Source organism: Cyprinodon tularosa, unplaced genomic scaffold (genome assembly GCF_016077235.1).
Source record: "Cyprinodon tularosa strain WSP-4 unplaced genomic scaffold, ASM1607723v1 ctg196, whole genome shotgun sequence".
Lineage (NCBI taxonomy): Eukaryota > Metazoa > Chordata > Actinopteri > Cyprinodontiformes > Cyprinodontidae > Cyprinodon > Cyprinodon tularosa.
The window spans coordinates 185431-206252 of NW_024038715.1; the positions used below are offsets into that span (position 1 = coordinate 185431).

The 20822-nt window shown below is 36.4% G+C and overlaps 1 protein-coding gene across 3 annotated transcripts in view; it reads left to right on the forward strand.

Annotated features, from left to right (window-relative positions):
• Positions 1-20314, forward strand: part of rai14 (retinoic acid induced 14) — a 53788-nt gene extending 33474 nt beyond the window's left edge. Inside the window, exons 6-21 of one of the 3 annotated variants that reach the window (XM_038283635.1) lie at positions 104-161; positions 335-405; positions 6261-6367; positions 6502-6686; positions 7148-7173; positions 9176-9262; positions 9611-9700; positions 10093-10221; positions 10730-10825; positions 13887-14594; positions 14736-15214; positions 17015-17183; positions 17287-17454; positions 17822-17980; positions 18080-18145; positions 18486-20314. In XM_038283635.1, the coding sequence (XP_038139563.1) occupies positions 104-161; positions 335-405; positions 6261-6367; positions 6502-6686; positions 7148-7173; positions 9176-9262; positions 9611-9700; positions 10093-10221; positions 10730-10825; positions 13887-14594; positions 14736-15214; positions 17015-17183; positions 17287-17454; positions 17822-17980; positions 18080-18145; positions 18486-18572 (2685 nt within the window). In that variant the 3' untranslated portion in view covers positions 18573-20314. The remainder of the gene's footprint in view (positions 1-103; positions 162-334; positions 406-6260; positions 6368-6501; positions 6687-7147; positions 7174-9175; positions 9263-9610; positions 9701-10092; positions 10222-10729; positions 10826-13886; positions 14595-14735; positions 15215-17014; positions 17184-17286; positions 17455-17821; positions 17981-18079; positions 18146-18485) is intronic. The other 2 variants (XM_038283638.1, XM_038283636.1) reach the window with 2 other exon arrangements.
• Positions 20315-20822: the final 508 nt, after the last annotated feature.

A 20822-nucleotide genomic window follows, 5' to 3' on the forward strand; every position in this document is an offset into this window, starting at 1 on the left:
TGTTTTCTTACAACCTTTCTTTGTCATAGGAAAAAGGTTGGATAAGAAGTCCGACTATAGACTCTGAAATGTTGGATTTGCTAAAATAATCTTCTCGTTCCAGAGTAAGTGTCCTTTTGAGACTCCAGATAGCTCAGGAAAAACTGCTCTTCATCATGCTGGTAAGTGTCTCAGCAGTCTTAGAGTTAATTATACAGAGCTGCTGTTATACAGGCTGGGTCTGAACGTGGGAATGTTTCATGCCGGATTAACTTTAAACTGTAATTTAATTTGGATGAAAATACACCCCGTATGAAATTTAGTGATCAAGAGATTCTTTTCATTTGATCCTCAGCTGCCGGTGGGAACATCAAGATTGTTCAGCTGCTGTGTGAACTGAAAAGTCCCATCAACCAAAAAGATGCAGTATGTACATTCATTATTTCTTCTACTCTAACAGCATGTTTTTTTTTTTCTGGCATGGGAGATAGGATCACTTAAACTGAGTTAAAACCATAAATAGGTTGGGTTTTAGTGTTCTTCCTTTAGAGAATAAAGTTTTAAGACACGAGTGTTTGCTTTGAATTTGCCTTTTTATAAGGATCCTACAGTCTGAGAAGTTCTAGAATTTGAATAGAAATTTAGATATTAGCTTATTTTTTAGTTGCCATCCATCCATCCATCCATCCATCCATCCATCCATCCATCCATCCATCCATCCATCCATCCATGACTTAGACGAGGGCAACTTTTATTCTCATTTTGTATACACAGATGTTTACTTACATGACATTTCCATTCCTTAAAGTGCAGCAGTGATCAAATGCAAACAGTGTGCAAAAAATGCATGGTTTAAATATGCAGTGTTTTGGTTTGGTGTTGTCAGTGTGATGCAGAGTCTGACATCATTTAGATCCATCCATCCACCCTTTTTGTACTGAGCGGCTTTTGCATCTCATTAGAAAAATAATAATTTCAACCCTACAACTGAAAAACATGGTATATAATATATACCAGTAACAGGCTTATTTTGGTGAGCAACTCTTTGTTCCCTTTCAGGCTCGGATGAGAAGGGGGGGGCTGTGAGAGATGTAACTAAGCAAAAGCAAATGTTCCTCAGTAAAAATGAGCCTCATGAGCTGACATTTACTCTCATTTGTCATCTGTTTGAAGATTAATTTCTGTGTGTGCAAAAGGTAGAAGGTCAGAGTACTGTGGGAACTTATGCTGCAGACATGTGGTCTCTATTGCAGTGACAGACCATGCCTGTTGCTTTTATCCAGCTGGGATAGGAAACCATAATATGGCATGCAGGGTTGTGTGTGTCTGTTTAACTGAGGAGCAATTAATTTTCATTTGATCACCATGCTGCTTTTAGCTTGTTAGGAATAGGTTCACACTATATTACTGCACTCACTTACAGTCAACCCTCTTGCAAACATTATCATTTAGTGTTAGATAAAGGAGATGTCAGCCTTATTTCTATATAAATAGATTCCACATTATATAACAAACACAATTCAGGTCTCTTTCCCTTGATAACTAACAGGACTTAGGGTTAGAGCTTTGAGATTTGGCTTAAAAATATAATCTTTTTTTTTTATCTGCTGAATCTGTTAAATAATTTATTTTTCCTCAATAAAGTTTCAGAATAAAAATGAAAAATGACAATTATCACCCACTTTTTATAGATTACCTTAATGTAAAGGGCAACAGAATTAAGCTGTAAAATGATAATTATGCTTCATAATAAACAATGAAAATATAACAAACTAAATGTTTACAGCCATAGATGAGTCACAGAGATGCGTTCATCGTTTATAAGGAGACATCTAAGAACAAAAAGTGATGAACTTATGTCAATCAGAGCTATGGAAGCTCAAGGATATGATTTGATTATTTATAAAATTCAAATTTTCCAAAAATCAAAGCTTCATAAAAAAAAAAAATCTGTTTAATCTTTTTTATTGATTAATCGCCCAGCCCTACTGTGGGATAAGACATCCTGCTGTATTCACAGTATGCACTCAAAAATAGCAATAAAATATATATCTTTCTGTATTTATTAAGATTGTTTAAGGATTAACAATCGGCCCCTCTTAAAATGGACTTCATCAGCTATTGAGTAGCAATATATCTCTGACTTCTGTTTCTCGATAAAAGCTAAGAGAAATCACTGTCATGTTCCATGAAGATCATTTACTTTTCCAGCCACAATGATCTGCAAATGTGTGCGAGCAGCTTGGCCCTCTGTCTTCTATTAGTGGAGGCAGTTTGTGGACCGGTCGTCTGGAATATGAAGCTCTTTATGCTGAGCTTAACATGCCAGCTTGTAAGCCTGGGGCATCCATCACAGCTGGATCATATGGCCGTACCTGATCTGGGTTGGACTTTAATAAACACACAATGAAATGAAATATGAAACAGAAACATCTGGCAGATCAAACATTGAAACATATCAACTAAATGCTTTTTTAAGTTAAGCTCATAGTAAAGTAATTTTCTCTACTTAAACTTGTACATCTTCTTTTGGCGAATCCGTATTTTTAAACAGCTTGAAACTAAATCTTAGCACAATTTATGTAACATAAGGGGTTATCATTCTTCCAAAGGCTTCTTTAGCTTTATGGCATTTTAATGTATTTATGAATGGATGAAGTTTTCCTGTAGGTTTAGTTTCTTATCAAACCTCCTCAAAGCAGTAAACATATGCCTTTGTATTCCTGCACCATACAACTTTATACACTTATTTTACACATATTTTCATGTTCTAATGGATGTCCCTAACAACTACTTCATTAAGGTGTTTAATTAGGTTTTTAGCCTAGTATTACAGTAAACTACTCTGCATTGTGAGTAGAAGTCATATTTAAGTTTATTAAAGACTTAAACCATCAGTCAACCCAGAACAGCAGGGACTATAGATGAATAACAGAAGATACAAGCAAGTAGAAACTGAAAACTAGGTATATAAATACTGAGGAGGTATTACTGATTGCTCCACAGGAGACTTTAATTAGCAGAATGAAAAACAGCTGACGGAGAGTATACAGCTTAGGAGCCAACAGAGGGACTATGGAGAGGCAAATGGAAGAAAAGAAACATTAAAGAGGAAAAAACAGAAACCTAACGAAACCAAGGCCACCAATAAATAAAGAATCCTTAGTGAAAAGGTGACTAAGAAACTCTGAAACACCAATTAAAAGAGGATAATAAATAACATCGAATCTAAGAAGAACTTTAAATAAAATGGCAACAATAACTGTGTCTATATATATATATATATATATATATATATATATATATATATATATATATATATATATATATGACACACAAATACATGATCACACACATTTTTCTAGCTATGTTTGATGAGAACTATGAATTGACTTCCATACATTTTCATTCACTTTCAACCCTTTCTAAGCCCTAATTCTGACAATAACGGTAAGCTTAACCATTGCCAGTGCATACCTCAGCCTGACCCTCACCCTAAAATAAAATCAATTCACACCTTGGCCCTAAACTTAACCCCTTGCTAAATAGCTTGTGAGGAGCAGAAAAATATCCTGACTTTACAATCAATGGACCTCACTTTGCTGGTAAAAAAAGAAAAATGGTTCTCACTCAGATGGCCAAACAGGAACACACACACACGTTCAACTTAATCTGTTGCCCAGAATAGGACACAATTACTTTTGCCTTTTGGTTTCCAGAGTAGCAGCAGCAATACAATCTGGTCATAGCAGGCAGGCCTGTTAAAGTCTTCAACATAACTCTGAAAAAACCCAGAACATAGTTTTGTCCTCTTTGGTCTGTGGAAACAGCAGCAGCCTTGTAATAGAAAACACGCAAGTATGCAGTTATGGTTTACTGCTTAATGTTCTTTCGCTTTTTACCCCAGGCGTCTCAAAAAAAAAAAAAAAAAAAAATCATGTTCCTGTGTTAAAGAATTTTTTTATTTAAGGTAGTCAGAACAAAGATTTATTTTAACACCATTGAAGAACAATTGTTTTGAGACTCTGTAAAACAAAAACGAATACCTTTCTTAAAAATTTCAGACACCAATGATGCATAAGAGATGCATCAAATTCAAGGTTTAGTCATACTTGCTACAATTAATTCATAATAGGTCGCCAAAGAGTGAATTAAAATGTTTGAAATTAAAAAGAATTTAAAAATGTGGGAAAGCCGGGAATGTTATAGTAAAAACAACTGATAAGCAAGTTTATTTTAATTATTTGGCATCTTATTTGGCAAAGATAAAAATCATAAAGTGATTTTAAAGACAAATAAAAAAAATAGAGCATTAAATTAAAACATGGGTAAAAACAAAATCCAGCGTAGGTAACATAAAGTTAGAACCAATATGATAAGGTGGAGTACATTGCTTTAATAACAATCTCAAGTTCCTGGTTTAAAACTAGCCTCCTTAGGCTGGAATTATTTCCTTTTTTTTTTTTTTTTACCTCCAAAAGATATTTTTCAGAAACACCTTCTGTTTGCCCAAAAGTTATATCTGTTGCCTGATTATATTAGCTGAGCTCTCTGGGGCAAAGATCATACCAGAGGTTCCCTGAAGGAGTCACTGTTCAACCAATGGGGGAGTTTCTATAGTCATATAAGTAATAGATAGTTTTTAAAGTTTCTAAAGTAGCATTACATATCCTCCAAATCAAATTCATAGTAGATTTTATGAAACGTAATAATTATCTGTTAATAAAAAGGAAAGATTCATATTACCTAAGACTGTTCCAGAGATCTCCAGCAATAAATTGCTTGAATTGTGATGGTTGTGATCAACCATATTAAAGGAAACTTAAAGATCAAAGGAGCCTAAAAGGGTAATTTCCCTGCTGTGTGCAGACATCATGATGCCACTGGAGACTTTTATCAATGCAGCTTTTCTTCGGTACATTTTGAGAAAACTTAATTGCAAGTGGATGGTGTTATTTTTATAGAAGCTCTCACAAGAAGTATGATTTCCTATCTTAGTTTTGCCTCTTTTAACAATGTTGCTCGGACATCTGAGCAAAAGCCTGTTCCATAGCTGCGACGGGCTTAGAAAATCAACCATTCAGCACTTTGGTTACACAGGGCTGTCTATAAACTGGATGTCATGGTCAGAGTTGGAATCCATCAGTCCAAGTGAAGAAGGTGCTACATTTCATGAAATACTGCAGCTGTTGGTCAGCTATGACAACTCTGTGTTAAATTCTGCTGAACCCACCTATTGAAGCAGCAGCTTTGTTATTTTTAAATGTTTTTCATACCCATATATAGGCAGGAGATATATGGTACTCCGTGTAAATTGGCTAATGGCTATATGTGTATTTCTGTACTACAATGTAAAGTAACACCTAATGTTTTATAGTTGTCAATTTATTTTATAAGTAAACACAATTCCTTCAGCTGCAGTGTTCTCGGATATATATATTTTTTCAAGGTTTCCTTCAATTCCTCCTGAACCTTGCAGCTCATTTCAGATTGAACTTTTACCTTTATTTCCAAAAAAATGTAAAATAGCAAAATTCCCAGTTTAACCAATTTGCAAGCCATCAAATTTTTATCATGGATTTAATCTGTAAATGTAATGTAAACGTTTAAAAATCTTAAATAAGTCACTAAAAAGTAAAATGTTTTAAACATTTGCATTTATAAACAAAGAGCCCTCAAAAGAATATACAATTTATCTTCTTTTGTGTAGAAATTCACAAGACCTGTAAATAATCTGTTACCCTTTGCCCTAATTAGAGAAACCATGCTCTCAAGGCAATTTTTGAGGGAGAAAATAACTGTTAGAGATAAGATAACTGTTTACATATATGATCAGGCTTTAGGGGTCAATGCTCTTTTAATGTGAACATCATCTGAATCTTCTTTTCCAAAATTTTTTTATTAAAGAGTTGTTACCTAATTAACTCATGTTGACAATTGTGAATTAAAAAATCGAGTTTATAAGCCCTGTTTTGATATATATAAAAAAATAATTATATAGTATTCACTTTTTGTCATAAGATTTATGCTTAAAACACAGACCTTTTAAAGGAGAATACTGCCTCAGAGAGCATGGATGTTTACATACACCAGGTCTTTTTTCATTCTCTTTCAAATAGCTCAGGTTTTCTCATCTCAAAGGTAGCTGGCTTACTTCATGTCAAGGACCACAGCTTGGTGTTTTGCAGGATGGCTTAGAGATGTTTACGTTTGCCATTTGGAATCTAGAATATTCAGCATGACAGCAATACATGTTTGTAATGTCTGTTTTTCTCACAAAGGATGGTCTCACTCCGTTGATGTTGTCAGCCAAATACAGTCATTCTGAAGTATGCAGCATGCTGCTGGACTGCGGTGCTGAAATCAACACCCCTGACAACTGTGGCAGGTAATCAAAAACACATGAAACACTCACTATAAGAAAGATAACAGACTTAGGATTCATGTATTCTTGCACATAGGTGGATGTTTTTATTTGTATGCTTGCTTGCATTAATGCCAGGTCTTCTCTCCGTGTTGTAGGACTGCCCTCATGCTTGCAGCTGAGTCCAACGCAGTTGCCGCAGTTGAAGTTTTGGCTCAAAGAGGAGCAGATCTCTCAGCTGTAGATTTAGAGGGCCATGATGTTTTACATTATACCAAACTATTGGGCAACTCAGAAGCCCAAAGTGCTCTCTTGGCTTCCCTGAACAAACATCCACATATAGGTAAGACTAAAAGAAAAAAAAATTAAATTTCTTTCTCAGGTATATGCATTATTTAATAAGCCTAATCTAATTAGTATTTTTCTTTCAATGGCTGTCCTTTAAATAAAACTACAGTAAACCACTTTAAAATCTTTCAGTTTTCCATAAAATATCAACACTGCCATCTGCTGTTAGAATGGGGTTACTTTCCATGATTTAGTTTTTGCCAAAATTCTTTAGATCTGGACCCACAAATTATCAGTAGAAGAAAATTGTGACCTCAAACACTAATAAAGCAAACAAGTTTCTGTGAGAACCCAGCTAAATATAAATGCATAAGCTTAATGATGCAAACATCTCTACCAGATATACAGTATATATCCTACATTAATGAAAACATTTTTTTTTATTTATTTTTTTTTTACCAATCATTTTTTTAAAACATGCTAACTTGTTGTTCTCTTTACTTACTGCCTTGAAAGATTCCAAGTCTCCAAGAAGTCCTCAGGTAAAATATTTTTTACTTTTTACTACTGTTATGTCCCTCCTCAGTGCTCCTAAAGCATCTGAATGTTCACAGATTATTGATTACAATAACCTGCTAGTATAACCTTACCTTAAACATCTCAGTGAAAAAGCATATCAACTTTAAAAACTGCAATCGACAAATAACGTCAAGGTGGAAATTGTTAAAAGTCCCTGGGAAAAAGAGATGGTATTAGATATTTCAGATGAGGTGTGGGCAGAGGCCTTAAAAAGAGTCAATGGCAGCACACTGGGATTAATCCAATTTAAGGTAGTGCATCGTCTCCACTGGAGCAGAGCCAAGATTTCCTCTTTCTACCCACATATGGACAGTAGATGTGTTCGATGTCATGCAGATGTAGCTGACCGACACATATTTTCTGCTCCTGTCACACACTTACACAATATTGATCAATGGTCTTCAATGTGTTGTCTGAGGTTCTGGAGGTGAGAATAGAACCCTCTGTAATAGTGGCTATATTTGGGATACCAGATGCAGTTGATACTTGGACTAAAAAACAATGTAACATCATGTCTTTTGTTACTCTATTGGCGCGTAGGCAAATTCTACTGAATTGGAAATCAAACACGGTAGCTGCAAGATGTGATGATGGTCTTAAACTTGGAGAAAATTAAATTCACCATACGACGTTCTGAAAAGTTTCTGTCAGTGTGGGGACCTTTAATCTCATATTTTTAGGCACTTGATACATTACCAATGTGGCATGTCTTAATCAATGACTCTATTTGGTAGTATACTGGAGTAGCCAACAACACGCAACTTAGGCTATAGCCAGACATGGCTTTAGACTTGATCTGAGGTTATTTTTTCTGTACAAGCCTATACTTGTGATTTGACATTGGGATTTCTATTGTCTTTTCTTTCCCTTCTTGTATAACACTTGTACTTATTTAACTATTCAGGTCCAGGCAGGGCAGGGTGTATTAAGGGTCGGGGGTGGTGTTATCTGTTCTGTGTTAGAAAAAAAGAAAGTAATGTAACTATTCCTGTATATTTTTTACACTATCACTTTCAATAAAAACAAATAAAAAAAAAATGCAATCAAAGTGGGTAGTCCTAATACACTCCCAAGTCTGGGTTTGAATTTGCGGGGGTGTTTTCATAACAAGTGACAGTGAACTTGATATGAATAACTATTGAAAGTACCCAAAACATAACCCTGCTATGCTGCTTATGTTTGATAAAATGCTCAATAAAAACACTTTGTATCACAATTCCAACTTGTGACTCATCGCAACAGCATATGAAACATTTTTGAGTGAAATGGTGTAATAGTTTTGTTTTAAACCTTCAATGGGAAAAGTATCAGTAGTGGATCCGGGTATGATAATGAACTGAGTAACACATGGGAAGAATATCTATGGTTTATCTGGTTTTTAAAAAAAAGGAAAAAAAGTTTGGGGTTTAGTTATTTTTTAAAAGCATGTGTCATAATAATTGAATTTTAAAGAAGGTTTCTAAAACTCACCATCAGTACGGAAGAGGATTAGGGCCACTGGAAGAAAAAAAAATTTCTGACTTTAATCTCAGAATTCTAACTTTTTTCTCAGAATTCTGACTTTAATCTCAGAATTATGACTTTAATCTCAGAATTATGACTAAATTTTAAAGAAGGTTTCTGACCTTTTATTGTCAGAATTCTGAGAATAAAAAATTAAACTGAAATAATATTTAAAAATCAGTTAACTTTTTTTTTTTTCCCAGCGGCCCTAATCCTCTTCCGTACCATCAGTGTTAGGATCTAAAAATAACTAATTTCAGCTTATGATACTTGTAGAAATATTGCTTTGATGTATTAGTGCAACGTTTTTTTTTAATAGCAGGAACATGCTTTAGCTGCTGATTTTAAGGAATTAAACTTAGTGACTGACTATTTTTCTACTAACCAGCACTGAATCCCACCTCTCTTTTTTTTCTTTTTCCTTTGGTGAATATCTTTCTGATTCTCTTGCTGGCTTTTTAGCATGATCAAGTAGCTAAGCTAAGTGATGAGCGGGTCACAACTCCCAAAAAACGAAAAGCACCTCCACCTCCTATTAGTCCACTGCAGGTAAATGCATGTCTTTTTTTGTGCGTCCAGCTTGAATCATTATACCACTCCAATTAATATTGATGCATGTTTACTATGAATTTATAAAAAAAATAGTGAATAACATTCATGCAGGGATTTGTTATTATATCCTCTTTTCTGTCTCTGTTATAGTCTAGTTTTAAAGGGAAACCAGGTTGTTGTTAGTTTCTTATTTGTGTTGAGACAGAAAAAAAAGATAGTTAATAAAGATGAGCAAATAATGTGCATTGTTTTAACCCATGCTCAGAGCTGCTTTAACATTTAAGAACTGAAATGTTTTTATGCAGAAAAAAACTGAACCCCATATATCATTTATTCATCTTTCAGAGTTCTGGGCCCTCTTCTCCCTCTTTTGTTACATCTACCAGCACTCCTGCTTCCAACAAGGATGATACTCCAAACAGATTTACCTATAAGGTAGTACAAAAGTCAAAATTTGTACTTAGAACCTTTTTTATTACAGATTTATGTTACAGTTCCTTTTTTCCCCTTTACATTTAATTATCTACAAATAGAAACAACCAAATGAACTTTGAATTTTTCTGTGTTAAAAAAATTGACTTTACAGATGCATTTTAGGTTGTTTTGGTCTTTTGCACGAAATCCTAACAAGTTATGTCAACGTTTTTGATTGTAATTAAATATTAAACGATTAAAAACCCATGAATATTTTGTTACTGTATTAGTAGTAAAGGAGAATTCGAAAGCTCGTTAAGTTCACCCCATCAGCCTCCAAAATGTATTCCCACCTGTCTGTTTGCCCTCCCTGCCTCCACCCTTCACTGCTGTCTCCTCCCCTCACTATAAAGGAGGACGAGTTCATAGGATCACCACTAAAAAAACAGGTTGAGAAGCTTCATGAAGAGAGAAACATGTTGCTGGAGACGATCGAAGACCTGAAGCAGACGGTGGAGATGGTGACAGTTCCTGAACTAGAGGTGAGGGTAATAATTACTAACCGATGGACTGTGTGATGCTTTATTTACTTTGCTCATTGGTAGCTTTAAAAAAGGTGATTGGATGAGACCAAAGGAGCTAAACAAAGAATGACGTCATTGTGGCGGTAATGATACACAATGCAGAGAACTGCGCAAACATTGGATGTTTATTTAACTATACACTGGGCAGCTATACCTCTTACAGCTTTCAAACAAGGAGATGTTTCATTTTCAACCACATTTATTACATACAAATGCATTGACATAGCAGTTTAGCAGTTTTGAAAAATAACCATTTAAAAATTTTTTTTTCTCTTTTTGATATGCAACTTAAAGCTCTTATTCTTAGTTTATTGCCAGTCTACGAATCATCTGCATTCTTAAAGGAGGTCTAACCTAAGCCTGCAACATGTCACAACTTGTGTTATTTCCCCAAGGATACCTAGAGGTCCCTAATGCTACCTTTGTGCGTCTCTTTGGCATGTGAATGTGTGTGTGTGTTTGGCAGGTTGAGCACACAGCGACTGCAGCTCTGGTTTCTGCTCTGCAAGCCAGGATTAATGCTCTTACTTTGGAAAACCAGGAGCTAGCAAACAAACTCAAGGTCTGTATGTCTCTTTGGTATATTCTATGTTTAACAGAAAGAGCATGATTAGAGTCAACATATTTACTGTTTTCAGTTTTAGAGAGCATGGTTTACTTTGTGTTCTGGTCTGTGTTATATGAGGCTGCAGGTAGAGGAAGAGGGGAGAAAGAAAACCTCAAAGTAGCATAACTAACAAATTCGGCAAGATCCTCCAAACCAGCTCTAATTATATGCATTAAGGGGAAATTAATTCAGGGCTTTCACATTCTCTGTGTAAAGGAAAGAAGGCTGTACATTTGTGTTTTATTTTTCTCCAGTTTTTTATTGTCGTTAGACTGTCACAAGTACAGAGCAACCAAATTAACTCTCTGCATTTAACCCATCGCCTCGGGGAGCAGTGGGCTGCCATTGTGCTGTGCCCTGGGTAGCAGTGTGGGTTTAAAGGTCTTGGCTCAGGGACCCAGGGTGGCAGTCTGTGGGAGTGGGGCTTGAACCCAGAACCTCAGGATTCTAAGATCTATGTAATGACCACTAGGCCAACACTCCCCAATATTAAGCCCTTTTTAATTGGTTCTCCTGCAAAACAATCCAAATGAGATTAGTGTGACAGATACTATCAGCATCCATTTTTAAGTCATGTCTCCAACTCTGAATTGCATTTAGGTCTAGATTTAACAGGGCTATTCTGAAACAGGACTGTGTCTATATTTAAATCTTTGTAGCTCTTGTTGTATTTTGAAGTTTCTGTGGCAATTGACAAGTCCTTTAGTTACTGTATATCAGGGTTGTTTACCGTATAATTCGAATAAAGGACAGAAAGCACATCTATTTAAATAGGTTATCCCGCACACAGATTCTCCACCTGATCATTTCTACATTTGGGACGATGCACCTCTTGGTTGCTTTTTATTAATGCTTCCCTTTCCTGGTCTCTCACTTTAAATGGATGGCCATGTTAAAGCTTGAGTCAGTTTTTCTAATGTTTAATGATGAATTGAAGTCTGCTCTGTGGGATGTTCAAGGTTTTGTACATTATTACTTAACCTATGAACTCTTTCATATTGTTTCATATTGTGTATGACTTTTTTTGTTCACTTATGAGCTCTAGCAAATCTCCATAGCTTCCACTGAACATCCTTTATCTACACTAAGACTACATTACACAAAGATAAATATTAGCTATCCAAACAGGATCGCTAACTGGATAGGTAAAAAGTGCTGAATACAAATGCCTCTCGCACATTCAAATGTTTATTTGTAAAATACATTTTAACACGTCATTTTCCTTTGTTACTTTGAAGTCTGTGGTTGTGATGTAGAAATTAATGTGGAAAAATTTCTCAAGGGATGAAATGATGGTATAGCTGCACAGTTCGGTCGGTATAAACAAGTGTAAACGACCTATTTTTTTCCAAATTTAGAACCAGAAAAGTATTTTCTGCCCCTATGTGCTGGTCATTGTATCCATTACCTTATGGCTAAAAACAGCAGTGTCATCTGCATAGAAAATTACATTCTCATTTCCAACTGTGGCTAGATTTGTATAAGCAGCCACTTGGAGGAAATTTACAGAGAGATTTGAAATAATTTTTTTTCACATGTTTTTATCAGTATTCTTACTGAAATTAGTTTTAAAAGTCAAATTTATGGTCTTTTTTTGAGGCGGGACCTGTCCATCTTCTGAGATCTCAACAGAACATAGTAGTCTAAACACCATTCACTGGTGTATTAAAGCAATACTACTGGGTATTAAAACAGGCTTTTCTTTAAATTCCATTTATTATTATTTTGGTTATGATTACAGTTTTATTTTAGTCATTCCGTAAAAGTTCAAAAAAAAAAAAAAAATTCCATTTGCATGTTTCCAAGCAATACAAGGCCTTGTCTATATATAGACTCAAACTCACTGCGGATCCAGACATTTGAATTGAGAAAGCTTCCTGGAGAGGTGGCGAAACGTCTTCAAATCTTGGAAACCAAGTCCAGTGGATTTTTATTTTTTTTTTAACTTTTAAGGAATGACTATGACCTGGATGACTGAGAACCTTCATCAGCATATTTTATTCATTGTTTTTTTTTTTTTTTTTTGCCAGTTGCTTTAAGTAGAAAGAAAGCCAAGATTTGTTTTCTTGAATTTTGACAGTTTAGGTTATTAGAGGAATGACAGATTTCTAATGATATTGCCACCTGCCACCCAACGCATAGAACTGCATCACAATTCTCCTTGTTCTTGTAGCTCGCACTCGTACTTTACAAGGTTTTTTGTTTTAATTTTTTTTTACCTTACCTGGAGTTATCGTTGGTGTCTGAGTTGAACTGGATTCAGGTCACCTCTGAGTATCCACTTGATCCATTTTGAATATAAGGCTTTAATTGTTTGCTAGACTGGACCCATTTAACATGAAAGAGTCACAGAAGCAGAACGGGAACCTCCGATCCAAAGTAAATTCAGGAAAATAGAACACAGACTGTTAGATGCATCGGCACTGAACTACTAACGTCTCGGTTTGCTCATCAAACTATGTTTTAGTCATAAGAGTCGAATAAAAAGGTTTTGTAGGGATAAAAAAAAGTCTTAACCAAGCTTTTACTCTCTTTAATGCAAATCAACATTGTCTCCCTGTCCTGTGTAAACACCATATACCAAGCTGTTGGGCAGGTGGCCTAGTGCTGAGGGTGTTGCACTTGGATCCTAAAGGTTCTGAATTCAAGCCCCAGTCCCACAGACTTCCACTCTGGGTCCCTGAGCAAGACCCTTAACCCCACACTGCTCCCCGGGCACCACACAGTGGCAGCCCACTGCTCCCCAAAGGGATGGGTTAAATGCAAAGAGTGAATTTCTTTGCTTTGTACTTGTGACTATGTAATGATTAAAAAAAAGTTAAATTTTTGAATTCTTGAAGCAGCTGTACATTTACAAAATAACTTTATTATATAATTGATCATGGCTTTAATTTTAGGTGTTTTTTTTTTCAAGATTAAGAAGAAATCTTTGTGTCTTTGTCAAATGTGTGTGTGTTTTTTTTTTTGTTTTTTTTTTTTGTTTTTTACAAAATTGTCATGAACTCTCACCACACAGAAACTTCCATCCCTACCAGAATATGAGCTGAAGGAGAACAGTCGCCCTAACAGCATGGCTTCCAACTCCTCCTTTCATTCCACACAGGATGAGTTTGAACTACCAGCGCAGGTACATTCTACAACCAGGGTGGAAGTGGGAGACCATCCTGGAAACATTTCTGTTACACTACAGGAAGAGGAGGCAGAAGGTGGGAGCAAGGAGGAAATCCGGATGTTAAGACAAACGCTAGAAAGTCTTCAAAACAAACTGCTTGAAACCAGGAGAGAATACGTCTTGCTTCAGGCTCAGCTCAACACTGAAAGAGGGAGAGAAAGAGAAGAGGATGGAAGTGAGAGAGAGAAAATACAAGAGGAAGAGTTGAGGAAAAGTTTAGCAGAGCTTCAGGCAAAACTGACAGACACTCAGGAAAGATACCATCAAGCTATGGAGGAAGTCGAGGATCTGAAAGCACAGATGGGAAGAGGGGACGATGAGCTGAAGGAGAAACTGGTGGTTAAGGAATTGGAACAGGAGATAAAACAACTGAAGGCCCAGCTCGCCCAGTTGGGGTCAGAGAAAGAAAAAACGGCTCAAAGAATCAGAGAGCTGGAAGAAGAGCTGCAACGGACAGATGAGGAGAGGCAGGCGGCAAAGGATGGAGAACAGAGAACGGCCCAGATAGAGGAGCTTTACAAGGAGGCACAGGAGGAAGTCAGAATGCTTCAGGTAAAATTAAGAGCCACTTTTTTTACGTATTGAGAGAAAATAAAATAAAATTTCTCATTTTATTTTAAATTTCTTTTTTTTTCAACTTGCGTAAGAAGTGCCACTTTCTTAGTTCACAATGTCTTCATTCCTGCTGTGTAGGAGGCCTTGAAGGGCACAGTTCCTGTCGAAGCTGCAGCCAAAGACTTTGAGGAGATGAAGAAGGAGCTTAACGAGGTCATTGCTGGGCAGCAGCAGCGCTTGCTGGAGCTGTCACACTCCTATAGTGAAACCAAAAACCAATTGAATGCAACTCAAAAAGAGCTTGCAGAGGCTCGAGCTGAGAATACAACAGCATTATCCATCTCTTCAGAGCAAAAGGTCCAGCTGCTGAGCAGTAAAGTGGAGGAGCTGGAGATGTTACTCGCTGAGACAGAAGGGAAGCTCTCAGTTGCTCAGGAGGATATTACTCACCTGAGGCAGGAGGCGGAGGCTCAGGCTCAGAGCTCTGTGACCCTTACTGATCACACACAGGTTGTTTCATCCCTGGGGAATGCCATCAAGGAGTTGGAAAGTGACTTAGAAACCCTCAGACAGGAGCTGCATCAAAAGACAACTCAAGTGGAGACACTTCAAAAGAGGTGAGGAGAGAAGCTTCAAGAAAAAGCTAGAACTAATACGATTCTAGTGCTGCAACATACAAATATTTAACTAATCAATCTATAAATTATTTTTGCAATTACTTAATAATCAGATGGCAAAAAGTGCTTTATTATATAATAGAATAGAATAGAAAATCCCATTATTCTCCCACAATGGGGAAATTGTGGGACACCACTGTAAAACATTACAGCAAAAGTGGTCACACAAATGTGGAAATTAAAAAAAGATTAAAAAAAATATTTTCTTTTCATTATTTATCCAGGTAAAGCTAGAACTGTGCCAGTAGAGAAGAACTGGATAGGGGATATTTACTGACGGTTACGTTTTTTAATCTAAATGCAAATATATTTTGTGCAATTCTGGCCAAATTATTGCTCTTTGTTCATTTGTTTTTTCTTAAACAAATGACATGTTTTAGAGTCTTCATACTCCAATTAATGATAAATGAATTACTAAATTAGTTAAAAATTATTTTGATAATTGATTAGGCCGATGCATTGTTCCAGCCCTATTGGATATAACTGTCAGTAATCTAACAAGGCACATACATTAGACTAAATGCACTTTTCTTTGTCAACGTTATGTCTTCAGTGAACTAATACACGTGAACACACAATGCATTTCTTTAAAGAATGCAGGGCAGGCATTTTTGTGTACATTTCTGTGTACTCCGACGTCGAGGTGCTAACGTCTCTGTTAAACACTTTAAAAAACTCTGAAAATGGAATACGAAAGGTGGATTCTTGATTCTCGACGTCGGAGTACACAGAGTGAAGCGAAAAGACTACAACTGTGTAAACAGGCCCCATTTCCGTTTCCGGTGGCAGCGGAATATTGACTATTCCAACAGAACTCAATGGGATTTACAAAATGCTAAATAAAACACTACAGGAACGTTTTTTCTTTACGAAACTTTTTTTGGAACGTCATTGAACAGCGCTGACGACCCGGTGAGTAGCATATTTAAAAAAAAGAACGTTTAAGGTTGTTTTAAGGACATTATCGGACATGCACAATGGAAGCCATTCTAAAGCAGCCAGGGGGTGATTCTGCATGAGCCAAAAAGCAGAGACAGGACCATTTTGGTGTCGATCATTCGATTTCATCCTGGACACTACAGAAAATGGGCTAAAAGTGTTAAAAAACGGAATTCTCCTTTAAATGCTTGTTCAGAGTACTTTGCTATTAGGGTTGCCTTAAAAAGTGCTTGCTTCTACTAACATATATATCTGTGCTTTTGCTGCAACTTTCTCTTCCCTTTTCTGTGGCAGCAAAACCCACTTTAAGCATATCAAGTACCACCAAACGGAAGGAGTGAGAAAGTCATCTTAATTTTTTTAAACTGTCACCAAAACGTAGGTCTGTGATTTGAAAACTGTGATTAGTTAAATTGTGATTATAATGCAATTGCAATTATTTGCCCTAGCCCTATTCAGTACAGGACTGGTTAACAGATTGGGTTCATACTCATCATCTTTGATAAGAGACCATCTCCCAGAGGCCACACCATTTGCAGGTGGAACCAAGAAGGACGGGTGCAAAAGGATTTGCGAGCAATTGAAAGCCTTGGCGACCTGTTCCTTGGTTGCTTAAAACTAGTTCTGGGCATGTAGTAAATAGTCTTGAGATCATTTTTTTTTATGCAACAAGTGAATATTGTATAAAAAGAAGAGTCTTGCTCTGAGGTCTAGAGTAGTTGTTCACTATGGAGTCATAAGTGTTAAATATGGTTTACTGTAAAATAAGTTGATTTATTTCTCTATATTTGTGTGAAACAGGCTGAATGCAGAGCAAGACGTTTCCTCAGACGACACGGTTCCCCGTCCGGATCATGAGAGCATGAAGGAGCAGCTGGAAGGTGAGGTGAATCATCTGACCCAACTCCTTCAGGATGCCTTGAGGAAGCAGGATGAGATGGCTCTGGAAGCAGCAGACGCTTGGCAAAAGGTGAGAGAAGATAACAAAACATCCACAGAAGAGGATTTAAAGTACCTGTTTGCCCTCCTGTTATGACTTCTTGCATTCAATTTTAATTTCTGTCCTCTTTCAGGCACGGGATAATCGTTCAGAGCGAGAAACTCTGCAGGAGCTATTGATGTCGCGGGAAAAGGAGAACCAGACACTGACCGCCAAACTTGCTGAATCACAGGATGCTGTGTGTCAGCTCAAACAGCTCATAGAGAATCATGTTGCATCAGAAAGAGAAAAGAACAAGAGGGTCAGCAATAAACAGCTCATCTGCACCTAGATCTACCTTAGGAACATCATTTAAATGTCTGCAGAGCTTTGGAGGAAAGCTTAATCAGAAAACATAAACATGAATAAATCCTCTCAGCTAATATCTCTTTATAAAATAAAAGTATTAGATTACACACACTAGCTCAAGTAGGCTTATAAGTGTGGACATGTTGAAAAGTGAACAAGAAAAGTTGAATTTATCAATATAAGTCAGAGCACCTATCATTTTTTTTACATTTCTTTTATTTGCAAGTGACAGTAAGCACACTTAATTCAAAACAATATTTTTTCTCCTTTTCTGCATCATGTTTATTGCTAAATGAAGCTTTGTTTTAATCCATTTTCAGATAGATGACCTGTCCCGGGAAGTAGGCAAGCTGAAGGAAGCTCTGAACAGCCTATCACAGCTTTCCTACAGTTCCTGCTCTCCGTCCAAGAGACAACAGCAAAACCAGCAGACGGAAACACTTCAGCAGCAAATAAAACAGCTTCAGTACCAGCTAGCTGTAAGAGTCTCTAGAATGACTACACAGTAATATACTCTTGGTGATATTTGTATTTCTGCTGCACCTAAACTAAACTGTTACCCGGTGTTGCCTTTAAAGGAATCAAAGAAGCAACATGATGAAACAGTTTCAGTATACAGGATGCATCTTCTCTACGCTGTCCAGGTAAATCTGTTCACATTTTAAATAAAATGCAATTTAAAACAGGTTTATATTGTGCAGCAGTTTGGCATAATGTGAAATTTTATTGAATTATTATTATGTAATCGTCTTTGCATCCATCCATGCTGTTTTTTTATTTTAAGTGTGGAAAAAAGTATTAAGAACTCAGAAAATGTGCATCTAAAAAATGTTGCTGTAAAGAACAAAAAAAAAATATATCTATCTATGAATGTTTGTGTCGGGTTTACAGTTGAAAGCTGTAAACGTCTGGTGTGTTCTGTATTTCCGATAAATCATATTGCTTTTAACCAGATAATAACTGAAGCTTTGCCGTGTCCCTCAGGGTCAGATGGACGAGGATGTCCAGAAAGCTTTGAAGCAGATTTTGAAGATGTGCAAGATGCCAAGTCAAGCCAAGGAGACCTGCTAAGAGACAGCTGGGAGTCTTCACTAAAGCACATTTATTTTGTGATTTAAAACAAAGCACATTGTGCCTGTGTATATGCCCAGATTATTTGCTGATAACGAGCTGGTTTACAAGTATGAGTTTATTGCCTCTGCTAAGGTCATTTGAACCTATAAAGCTCCCGTTCGACACACCCCTGACATTAAAGTGTTCTCTGTTAATGGATGATTTATTTGGAAAAGCACATGTGAAATGAGGTCAGCCAGGTGCCACTGCAGTGTCTAAAGCCATCCAGCTTAAAGGAAACACATCAGCTGCAAAAATTATAGATTTCTATTTTTAATATTCCACGTTAAGTATTGATGTCCTTAAAAATGTAATCAATCAGGTTGCCATGTTTGTGGGAAATCAATACAATTAAATTGCATACAAAATCCATGTAAGAAAAGGACTTTAACCTAAAGCTGGAGGAACCAGGACCCACAGGCGAGTAAGATTAAAAGCAGATGTAAATAGCTGCTTTACATTTGTTGTAAAGATGGATGTGGAAACACTCTCTTGTACATCATTTAGACCAGATTGATCTCCCATGAATAAGATCTGTCAGCCAAATTTGTGATCTAAGTTTGCCAGCAAAGGCACAACACACACAAAGGGGCTGGTTTAGCTGAAAAAAAATCAAGGTGGTCAGTTTCAATGTCTCTTTACTGTGACACGGACGTGCTGCATGTGTGTAGAATCACTCCAATGCTGTTTTTTTCCTAACCGAGCGTGTGTGGTGTCCATTTTTCAGAAATATTGAAAGTAATAGGCCTTTTGAGCAATGCAAAAGCTTCTCCTAGCACTTCTTTACAGAAATAAATTAATAATAATTAAAAAATACAAACAATATAGGCTATTTTTGTGCTCACTAAGTCACTATATTATTATAAAAGGCTTCTTGCTGTGCTTTCCATGGCTTTGTAAGTTTTTTGGGACTGAAAATAATTTCTTTGTAACAAAGCAATATGTGTTGTAGTTTCTAAAAAAAATTGTTTATCTTCCTGTTATGGTCCATACTATAGACTGATTTCGTTTACTGTTTTAGAAAAAAAAAGAATTTCACTTGTGACAAATGCCTAACAGTATGCGTTTGATATTTATATCTTTTAACTATGTTTAGTTTCCTTACTGTTTCGTCTTTTGTTTGCAGCCTTTTTACTTGAAAAGCATACAAGATATATTGTCTGGAAACGATTGGCTGAGTTCTCCTGCCACGTGCCTGTAAAACCCTATTTAGTAACATCTCAGTAATTTATTTACATTTGTCTCATTTTATGTGGTTTCCTTTTTTGATTCAGTGTTCATCTGTAGGTACAGAGACCATTTTCACAATACCTTAAATTAACTGCATGTGTCTTCTGGGGGCCTCGACACTGTTTTCTCTCTGCACTTCTTTGCCTTAGTACTGTTCCAAGGGAGGTCATATTTCTACTGAAAAGCTTTGTGGCTATTCATTGTACAATCAAGACTAAAATGATTGTACTTTTATACCTGACTGAGATGTGTTTGATGACTATAGATCTTCAGAGGTCTTAAATCGAGTCCATAAGAGATAATTAACTTCTTTGCTTCAAGCCTTGGCTCTAATATTTTGTACCAATAAGGGAAATCTAAGAACACGGACTTTGGTGTTTGGTTTACTAACAGTTTTGTAGTGAAAAGAAAAATGTTTACCAACCCTATTTTGCCCACTTTATTAAAATTTTAAGATACTGTGTCATAAACTGTGTCTTACATTTGCCGTCTGTCATGGTTCAAATTACCACTTAATTTTACTGCAGTTGGAGGACACATGTTGGTGTGAACAGGAATTTGATATAAATTGTGACAAACCAGAAGAATTTATTTACTATATAATCTAAAAAGATTCGTAAAAAGGCCTAGACACATTGGCCTTTCAGGCATACACAGTGCACTGGCAGGCCATTCCTTCTGCCATAGAATTGCCTCCTCTCTGTTTCCCCTTTTTTTGTTATGCCAACCCGTGCACTGGTCTATATAAAAATCCATGAATTTCTGACCTAAATTTATTTTTGTTTCAGGTTATTTTTTACTATCAAACAATTTTATATCAGTTTAATGTATAGGAAGGCAGTTTTCAAACAAGGATTAATTAAGAGAACCATGAATTCTTTACCTGAGGTCATCCAAAGAACCTCAAGCACATTCAAGGTTGTACTTTAAAACCCCTGGTAGGGTCTGCCTAGGCAAAGAGGCTCTGGGTGACTGGTC